This window comes from Triticum aestivum, chromosome 1D, assembly GCF_018294505.1.
Source record: "Triticum aestivum cultivar Chinese Spring chromosome 1D, IWGSC CS RefSeq v2.1, whole genome shotgun sequence".
Taxonomy (NCBI): Eukaryota; Viridiplantae; Streptophyta; class Magnoliopsida; order Poales; family Poaceae; genus Triticum; species Triticum aestivum.
In genome coordinates, this window is record NC_057796.1 from 13,941,335 (window position 1) to 13,952,080 (window position 10,746).

The 10,746-nt window shown below is 43.2% G+C and overlaps 1 protein-coding gene across 1 annotated transcript; it reads left to right on the forward strand.

Annotated features, from left to right (window-relative positions):
- Positions 1-3,108: 3,108 nt before the first annotated feature.
- Positions 3,109-8,126, forward strand: LOC123162996 (G-type lectin S-receptor-like serine/threonine-protein kinase LECRK4). Its single transcript, XM_044580751.1, has 6 exons — positions 3,109-3,278; positions 4,081-4,251; positions 4,352-4,610; positions 4,748-4,970; positions 5,075-5,195; positions 6,710-8,126. The coding sequence occupies exons 2-6, from the start codon at positions 4,090-4,092 to the stop codon at positions 8,081-8,083; spliced, it is 2,139 nt and encodes a 712-aa protein (XP_044436686.1). The 5' UTR covers positions 3,109-3,278; positions 4,081-4,089; the 3' UTR covers positions 8,084-8,126.
- Positions 8,127-10,746: the final 2,620 nt, after the last annotated feature.

Genomic DNA, 10,746 nt, shown 5'->3' on the forward strand with positions numbered 1-10,746 from the left:
ATTAAAAGTAAAAAGTTAAAGCAAAAAATGAGAACCAAAACAGAAGAAAAAACACAAAAACAGGCCTTTTCCTGCGCTCTGTTGGGCTGGCCCATCTGGGCTGGCCCATCTGGGCTGCCCCCGGCGCAAGGAGTCCCATGTGCTCGCTTAAAGCGAGAAATAGGGGCCCCCTGGCGCTTGATCATGTGTGGCTTTCTCATAGCCAGACCAACTGTTGAGCTGTTGGGCCTAAGAGAAGCAGGCTGCCGAACGGGTTGTCCAGGTTGGGTTTGCGGCTCCCGGTGGCCCGCAGTAAACCAGCTGGACAAGCGGATGCCCTCTAACAAAAGGAAAGCTGGAAAAGCGGATGCCCGCCAAACATTCGATGTTGAGCTCTGGCGCCGGCGCCTGCGAAGACGAGGGCGACATCGTTGTCCGGAAGCTGGAGAGACCTACGCGCCCACCAGGTGTTCGACACAAGGCTCGACACGTTAGTGCAGTGCATGGCTCCAAGTTCTACCTCAACCATGGCACGTCTCATGCGCACCCAGCCCCACCCAACATCATTAGTTGCCTAGGTTCCAGTGCACGCAGAGGCTGAGATGGTACCTCACGATTACACTTGTTGTGCACATTCATGCCTAAAAAAATGTTGAGTTTGGGGCAGGGACGTGCGGCCCCACGGATTATCCTCGGGATTAGGAGAGCTCCCGCAGAGCCCACGTCGTGCCCCTGCTTTTGTGAAGCATTTCCTTGGACGCCCTGTCCTGTGGGGAGTCCGGAGTCTTGACTGATCATGATCTTGAAATGGCTGTACTAGGACAGGGAAATACAGGGATGCTGAATAGCTGAAGCCTACGCCTATGCCATTTACACCCTCAGGTAAATGGACTTTGTGAAGATGAGAGCATCTTTCTGTCTATGGGCCGTAGATGCAAGAAAGCGGCTTGTTATATGTTGATTCAGTTTGTCTTTAGATATTCTATCATATCATGTTTTGCCTTACTTTTGTCGAGACCTTCATCGAAAGCCTAACACTTTATTATTATTTTCCCTGCAGAGAGGAGTACTACATAACTTTTCTACAGTAGTGCCAGCTAGCATATGCTGGTCAAGGTGTGACTGTTCAGGGGCAGCAGAAACACCACGATATGCTTCCTTGGGGAGTCCACCTCCAGACGCACTCCGAGTCTCTGAAGCCCTCACTCTTGCAGTGGTTGGCGCATGGCTGATCGTCACATTCGAGAGTAATATATGTCCTGCTTTGGATCGAGCAATTCTTAGCTTCAGACCCCGCACACAAAAAAAGGAGACAAGGAGTGAAGGACATGATGCACCCATGACAACATCGGATAGATCATGTACACCGATTCATGAAGAAATTAACATCAAGCATGAGGTATGAACTTTACATCTGGCCAGTAACGACAGACATAGTAGCGCCCTTTATCGAAAAAGTAACGACAGAGACATAGTAGCTAGATCATGCATCGAGAAAGTGTCATGTTCTTTAGTTGAAAATTCCGGCAAGAGCTTACCAGGGATGTTCCAAAGGAGTGGCATGAGAGCAGCAGGCATATGACCGGCACCTTGATGAAGACACCCATGTCTCTTGGGGTAATTATTCTTCTAAGGATGTCAGCCAGCCGGCAAATGAAAGAGTGTGAAGATAACCAAATGGATCATCACCTTATTTCGTCTTATTCACATGTCCATGGATGGTCAGACCTCGTAACAAAACGAATACACCATGGCGATAAGATGATGCAAAGACGATGCAATTCTATCTTCAGGATGCAACACTGGTATACACTCAAGAGACACTCTGAACGTCATAATAGCTTTTTTTTTCTTGAATACGTATGAGTATGTGTATCATATATTAAAAAAGAGAACGGGGAAAGAGTCCCTTCACCCATGGTGTTACAACATATTTACAACCCACACCGCCGGTCCATGTCCACCAAAGACAAATTAAGTCTACTCTCTCACGTACACCTGCTCTGCTAACAGACCAAAGAAGGATTCAAAGCCCTTCTTGAGGATGTCTGCGTGTCTCCAATATCTGCCTTCCTTGCCGACAAAGGTGACTACCTGTAACTGCGATGGCGTGGCCCCAACAAAAACTATTGCATTTTGATGCTTCCACAATGTCCATAATGTAAGCACAAAGATAGCACATACGTCTTTCACAAGATTCCCGACCCCGAGCCTAGTGATGCACCACTCACCGAGCTTGTCCTCAACCGATAGCGCCCAATCCGGTCTACCTAGCGCCCGACTGATAGCCCATACCTCTCTGGCAAACACACGGTCCAGGAGGATGTGGTTTATCGATTCCTCCCTTTGATCACAGAACGATAAGAATCCTGATGCGGGAGCTCCTCCTTGCCAGTCTGCCGGGTGTCCAACAACAATTCCGTAGCGCAAGCCAAGTGTAGAAACGACACCGGAGGGGTGCCTTTGACTTCCATGTGAAATCTGCCACTAGGATCACCTCCCGGCTCCAAAACATCTGCCAAAAGTGCAGAGAACTCGCCATCTTGCTCCCAGGACCACACCACTTTAACATTTAAACCATCATGTAACCGTCGTTGGGAACGTCATAAGTCTGCCCATAGTGGGAGTAAGTTCAGTAGTAACATAAGGTCCAACTCATCAAATTTGCTTATGTGGCAATGATTTAATGAGGAAAAAGATAATTTGAGTAATATAGCTAGTTACTCATACTATGAGTAATATCACATATCAAGATAAGATGAGTCTACAACCTAATAAATGAAGTGTTGTATGACACCACACATATGTTACTCCCTACTATAGAGATAGTAACATATGCATGTTACTACTAGTCTAATTTACTACCCCTATGGGTAGTCTAAGAGATATGGAGCATTTATTTTACTCATTTGCTAGCGGGTGCACCTGCACATTCACGTGTATAGAATTGGATATATCTTTAGAATAAATAGAAGAACAAATAATTTAATATCGCTACGGCGTTTATAAGAGGTCCGCCGGTAAAAAGCGTAGCCCGCTATAGAGTTAACAGAGATTGCTAATACTATATGGTCGTGTAGGAACCACTTGACAATGCTTTGTCAGGAGTGCGTTAGACTAATGGCGCCACTTCCCCATAAGCGCTGACGAGAATTACTTTCAGATCTCGTTTGATCCATCGCCTGTTTGACTAGCCCGCTCCTTGGCCTGTTTGACTAGATAGCTTGGCGTTCCTCAGATCTCGTTGGATCCATCGATTTCATTTCATCACCGGCCGGTCGATCCTGTCGCCGATTGAGGTAAGCATGTATCTAATCACAGCTTAATTAGTATCTTAGTGATTGACCTTCGTTTCTTGAGATGGGGGCTGTGCCTGCATCGGTGAGCAGATCCCACGCTCTACTGCATCATGCACCATGTTGCATAAATGTTCTGATCTCATCTTGATGCGATGCTTGAGAGAAGAGGCGTGCCGCTGGATCCGATGGACACGGGCACTGGTAGCGTTCATTCAACGGCGCACCTATCACTTCAGTTCGGCACGCGCTCGACGGTGGGCCTCGCTCACCGCCGCCGGCAACATCGATCCCCGCCGCGGCAGTAGTCCCTGCCAGCGAGTTGCGTGTGCACGTCCGTTGCAGCACCAGGAGATCGATGCGCCTATCAGTAGGCGTCCTCAATCTCTACACAAGCGGATGCCCACTAGGTGTTCGATGTTGGGCTCCAGCGCTGACGGCTGTGAAGACGACGCCGTAACCACGTCACGGCATCCTTTGGCCGTGTGCCACACCGCCCCAGTCCCTACTCTGCACTGCAGGCTGCAGCCCTTCGCCGTCCTCAAGCTTGAGACACCCGCGTGCCCGCCAGGTGCTCGATAAAAGGCTCCACCGACGCGTGGCCCCGAGGATCAATGCGAGCCTCGTAGCTAGCTTTGGTCATTCTATGCTAGCTCCTAGTTGTAGCTTCCTGATTCTTTTCATTCCTTATTGACCGTTTCAAGATTTGATAGTTTGATGGTTGTGTGCATAATATGGGTGCTGCAAAGACTAAGAAAACTTCTCTTCCGTAATCTAAATAAATACTCTATTTTGTGGTTTGCAGTGATTGCAAATGGATCTCGAAGCTAATAGTAGACACAGCATCCTGGAGCAGATGCTGATTGATGAAAGCGCAGAGCCGACGGACCTGCCATTGTCACTGCTAGAAGACATCACAGATCGTTTCTCTCCCAATCACGAAATTGGCAGAGGTGGATTCGCGGTGGTTTACAAGGTACGGGCGCAATTCAAAAGGAGATTCCTTGATACTAGCCATAGTCCATCTAAAAAAATACCACACTGCATGACGCCGGCAATGTATGGTGTGCCCACAGGGAATGGTCGGACAAGGGACTGTTGCTGTCAAGAGGCTCACCGAAACTCTCGAGATTGTCCACGAGAATAAATTCCATAAAGAGGTTGAATGCTTGATGAAGGCCAAGCATGAGAATATAGTACGTTTTCTGGGATATTGTGCCGAGGCACGTGGAAAAGCTGCAAGCTACGAGGGAAACTTTGTCATAGCAGATACACGGAATAGGTTGCTCTGTTTTGAGTATTTACCCAATGGGAGTCTCGAAAAGTACATCACCAGTAAGATCATAAGATATCCCTATCATTATTTTTTTCTATTTAACTCCTGTCAAAATAATAGTCATATATTAGTTTTAAATTACAGCCTCCATATAATTATGTAAAAGGAATACAAAACTCTGCCCTTCCTTGCACAGATGCGTCTATTGGACTTGAATGGAAAGAGCGCTTTCGAATAATAAAAGGAATATGCAAAGGTTTACACTATCTCCATATGAACCGTATTCTTCATTTGGACCTCAAGCCAGCGAACATATTGCTAGACGGTCACATGATTCCTAAAATTGCTGATTTTGGTCTCTCAAGGTGTCTTGGGGAAGAGAAAACCCATGGTACTACTAAGCACCTATCTGGAACACCGTAAGACATCCTCATACAAACTCTTCTTATTTGATAGGTGTAACTTACTTTGCATTATATTTGGAAAATAATTCATTGATTGGACAATTAAAATCTTGTCTCAGGGGTTATTTGGCTCCAGAGTTCTACAATGGAAAGTTCACATTCGCATCAGACATATATAGCCTTGGTGTCGTAATCATGGAGATACTAACAGGAGCAAAGGGATATTCTGAAGACGAGAACGTAAGAATAATCAGTGTTTGATCTAAGTTAATGTATAACTATAAAAAAAAATTAGAACAGCCCTCAGCATTTCATTCCATAGATGAGACATTAAGTCTGATTGAAAAGGCTCAACCAGACAACCAATGACCAGTTCATACACAATATCTAGGTTATCAATGGAGAGAGCATAGCATGCACAAGCATGTGCTGCTTTATTATCCTCTCTCCTCACAAAACTAAGGCAAAACATAATCCATCATCTGCCTAATAATGATCTGATAGCACCAGACCTCTGCTTTTGCTCATTGTGTCATGTACTCCGTTTGTTTCATAATTTAGTGCGTATAGATTTTTCTAAAGTCAAAATTTGCAAACTTTGATCAAGTTTATAGAGAAAATTATTTATATCTATATAATATCAAATATATAAAATATGAAACTACATCTTATGATGAATAATTGAATATAATTATATATGTTTGGTATTCTAAATGTAAATGTTTTCCTCCACAAACTTGGTCAAAGTTTGTGAGATTTGACTTTTCAAAAAATCTATTAACTACATTATGGAACGGAGGGAGTATAAAATAGACTGGCACTCAGTCTCCAGCTAAACATAAGTCCAGCCTCTTGAGAGCATTAGGGGCACTGCATCCCCAACACACCAACATTTCCACCGTACTCGGGTTACTAAAATGACCATATCTTCGGCATTCAGCGGCAACGAAATTAGTGGGGACTTGTCTCGCACGACATCTGCCTCTTCTGCAAACCCCTCCCACTGGCTCACCACCCCATCTGTATTCAGTTTGAGCCAGCTCCGAGCCGGTTGCTTCCATTTCTCAGTCGCTGTTAATAGTTACGTGAACTATCTTAGCAAACTACAATTTCTTATTTTCTTGTACATTTTGCATGTGTGCTCATTTGTGAAAACCACCTCCTGGTGAGATAATGAGTTGTGGGGGCATAACTTGACCCACAAGGATTAAAATCCTCCTGGTGAGATAATGAGTTGTGGGGGCATAACTTGACACAGCATACACATGGTTGTGCTAATTTATCACTATAAACTTTCTAAGATTCACACGGTAAATCATTGGTCTCTGGGAGATGTAGATATGTGTTCTAAAGGTGTGTCTATTCGTCCACCATGAAATATAAAAATACGCCTATTACATAGTTCTTGGAGCACGTAGTTATACCTTCTTATATAACGGGTGTTATGTTGAACATACCTTCTAATATAACGCGAACTCGATGAGAAAAGAATCATCATCATGTCACTCAGTTTTGCTACGTTTTGTTTCCCTGTACACAGAAGCAATATATACAGAAACTGTATTAAAATATATGGATTGAATTGTTCAATATTTTTTCATTGTTAAAAAAGATGGATTGAATTAACTAGCTCAGATTGGGAAAATCATTTCATGCCATATTTTTGTACGGTTTAAACATCTATTTTCTTCTCTACTTTCCGTAATCATATATATCATTAGATCTTTCTGTATAAAAGTTAACTTATTTTGTAGGTGGCTGCAAGTTGGATGAATAGATTGGATGGGAACATGCAGTTGGAAAAATTAAAAGTATGCACTAAGATAGGGATAGAGTGCATGGAATCAGACCCAAAGAGAAGACCATTTGCATGGTGTATTGTAAATATGATTGATAAAACGGCAAGTGCTGATGAAACTAACATGACTAGTTCACTAGATGAGCGGCAGGTATGTTTATTAAATGAACAGTCTGATCAAGAAAGAATCGGAAAGCTCGCTGATACCATCAGCCATGAGGATATCAAGGAGCGCCCTGAAATTGAAGTTGCTGCAGGATCTCTTGGAAGTGATCATTCCCAGGAAGGCCAAGAAAACACAGATCATTGGTCATCATGCGATCTAAGTACAGAGCGAAAGGATAACATCCAAGGAACAAGCATTTCCAACTCTAACTCCATTGTTCTGGACAAGTTGAGCATCTTAAAAATCTTCAACTGGGGTGGACACAGAAATTTCGTGAGGAATGGAGGTCGACAACTAAAGAATTCTAGGGGCCTTAGGATTTTCACAAAGGGGGAAATAAAGAAAATCACAATGAATAATTCAGTGGTGCATGGTGAAGGAACATTTAGTAGGACCTACAAAGGAATTCTTCCTGACATTACCATGGTGGCAGTTAGCACCATTATGGCCGGACATTATTTTTTAGCGGATGACTTCATCAAGAGTGTGGAGATCCAGACACAGTTGATCCACAAGAACATTCTCAAGCTCCTCGGTTACTGCCTGGAAAAAGATGCTCCAATATTGGTACATGAGTTTGCTGCTAAGGGGAGCCTCAAGGATATTCTATGTGACTATGAAAATCAAATCCTCCCGCTAGACTTGCGTTTGGACATTGCAATTGGGTCTGCAGAAGGGTTAAGATACATACACTCTACAGGCATACGGCATGGTAATGTTAAACCGGATACCATACTTCTCGATGAAATGTTTACACCAAAAATCTCGGACTTTGTGTTATCGGAGTTAGTTAATACGGATGGATATATCTTCACCACGGCAGGGGGAACCATCCTTTATATGGACCCAATGATCATGAAAGATGGTATTGTAAAACTAACGCAAAAGGACGATGTCTACAGCTTCGGAGTAGTTCTCTTGGAACTCATTACCAGGATGGAAATCGACACCCGCAAATTTTGCGAGATAGAAAGTGGTAGGAGAGCAATGTTTGACAATGACATTGCAGTTGAAGAAGACATCCCCGTCCTTGAAGAAATCGGGAAGCTGGCGTTTGAGTGCCTCAAAGGAGAAGTACAACGGCCAGATATGACAGAGGTGACAAAACGAGTTATGATGCTTAGAAGAGATAGAATACTTAGAAAGGCACGCAAGACAAATTAGCCCTCAACACTTTTGTGGTAACTTATACTGTATATTTCTATTATCCGGCCAATGTGTTCTGCTCTTTGTATGGCACTGTATCTGTGAATAATATGTAAGGTCGGCAGTGTTAGGGGAAAAGCACGTCTCGGTGTGGTGACCAGCGTGTGTGGCACGTGCCTTCGTGTGCTGGGCGTGCCCGTCACCGCCGTGTGTGTTGTGTGCGTGTGTGGCGATCTGTGTGAGCGGGCCGCGGCGTTCTTTTGGTGGCAGGCCCGCGTCGTGCGCGATTTGGGTGCAGGGGAAGCGTGGCCGAGCCAGGCGGATCATGCGCGTGCAACGGAGCGGCAGGGCGAGGTGCGCAGCGCATGTGTGAGCATGCGTATAAAAACCATCCCCCATGTACTGAGCTCAAGAAAGAAAAAAAACGTCGTTCGTGTGGCGAGGCGTTCGTCATCAGAAAATCTTGTTGGGGAGGCTGGTTCTCGATTTATGTTCGATCAGGGTATTGCTGCTCAGTCCATGTGGTTTGTTGTTACCTATGTCCGCATGCACACATCTAATGCTACCCCAATAAAGATTGGTGCGAGGGAATGCAGCATGAGCATGGTCATTGGCGTCATGCTTTGCAAATAATTCTGAAAAAATATATTAATTGATGGGTTAATCGAAAGCCAAAAAATATGCTGTAAAATCCCATGTTAATCAGAAAATACTAGACATCAATATAAAGAATCTTTTACTGAAACCATGACCGCTTGATCGTAACATAGTATGGTGGACCAGGGAAGATATATAAATACCTAATAGACCATCATCGTTAACTTGATGTTAGCCTAAGCCAGAAGAAATGTCCTATTTGTTTCACGAGAAACCCTACCCAGTTCACTACTGCTAAGGGAAAAAGTAATAACAGAAAAGCTACCATAGCAAGCTGCGCCATGGCCGCTGGCCGGCCGAAGCATCCTTCAAGTGCCGATCGAAATTTGAACGATTAAGAGGAAATAAACAGTAGTGGCGCCAGTAGCCGGCCGGCCGACCTGCCGAAACGTCCTTCGTCCTTGGTATATATATGAGTGTCCTATACCAGTTGGCGTTTTCATCAATCATGGCAGCTTTGACCTGAGGAGGTAGGTACATACTTGACCCATTATCTCAAACTATCCAAGCCTAGATGGAAGTTCTCCTTGGATGCACGTCCTTTGCTTCTGTTTTCAAATTCTTTTTCTGCCGTCTTCCATTAATAATAGGACACATGGAAGCTGATGTGCGTTAGCGATAAAGCAACAGCGATAGCGACGCATGGTGTCACCATGCTAGTTGAGGAAGCTGGGTACATCGGATGAGCCAGCATACCCCCACATATGTGTCTTTGCACGTCCCAACAGATGAGCTAAAAACTAATACCAGCTTCCTCCTACAGCTAAATTGTTTCTAAACTATGCTTGTGGGACAACCAGTGTAAGATGTGACCTAACGCGTGATAAAAGTTTCATTTTATGTTTCAAAGATTTGCACAATGCATGCATTGCTAATTTCTTCCAAAACTATCTATCTATCTATCCTCTTTCGTACTCCCAGGAGTATGTACTCCCACCTAAGTGGATAAGGTAGATGCATATCCGTTAACCAAGCAGTACAAAAAGCAAACCAACTAGTCTATGCTTGCATAACTACTACCTATAAGCAGGGGCATGCAACCGGTGGCATTTAGTTTTAAAAAATAGGAAGCTTATCATGGGTGCTACCTCTAGCATATTCCTTACGTATTTTTTCGGTTGCAAAATGGGCTATATGGAAGGCATACCAGTCATGCACTAAGATTACATCGGCAATTAGTGACAAGGTACATTTGAAGCATTAAAAGGAGAATCGTGTTATATCTTACATCCACATTTTCGAAAGAGCGTGTACTGACTTTTTTAAAGAGTATAAACTGCATTTATATAAGGGGTATATACTGATTCTCTGACGAAGTATATACTGATTTGTGTGATGGAATATATACTGAACTTTAATTGAAGAGTATAAAATGATTTTTTTGAAGGAGTGCATAATCTCTTCAAGGAGTATATACATTATGAAAAAAAATAAGTGGTATATACTGCCTTGTTTATCAGAGAGTATATACTTCAATTTTTATCAGAGAGTATATACCACTTATTTCTGTAGAAAGATATATACATCATTAACGAGGATGCGTACTTTTTTCGCGAGTATCTACTACTTTTTTTACGAAGAGAAATGTACTCAATTTTTATTATCTAGTATATACACCATTATTTGCAAAAAGTTGAATACTGAGTAGTACACTGAGCAAATATACCTTTCTCATACCCGGCAAAAAAAAACTTTCTCATATAAAAAAAGCCCAATCCAGGGAAAACGTTATAACTTACAAATATGCATCAGAAAGTATAGAGTATATATGTCTGGAATATATACTTCTATGGAAAATTGTGTGGCACCGCATGCACTTTTCCACATTGAACGCGGTATGCACGTACAGCGCAGGACATCAAATCAGTTTCAATTCAAAAGCTACAGTCTCAAGTTGCGCCCTCCGAAATAAAATAGCTAATTTCTTCTAAATAATACATTTTTTATTAATTTGCACAAATATTACGCTGTATATAATATTTTCAAAAACAATACACGTCGGCCCACAGCAGGCCGACTGGCAT

Excerpts from the sequence above, each read along its gene's own strand:
- LOC123162996 (XM_044580751.1), top strand. The coding sequence starts at position 4,090 with ATGGATCTCGAAGCTAATAGTAGACACAGCATCCTGGAGCAGATGCTG. Across the intron at positions 4,252-4,351 it reads GATTCGCGGTGGTTTACAAG|GGAATGGTCGGACAAGGGAC; the intron begins GTACGGGCGCAA and ends GTGTGCCCACAG. Across the intron at positions 4,611-4,747 it reads TCTCGAAAAGTACATCACCA|ATGCGTCTATTGGACTTGAA; the intron begins GTAAGATCATAA and ends TTCCTTGCACAG.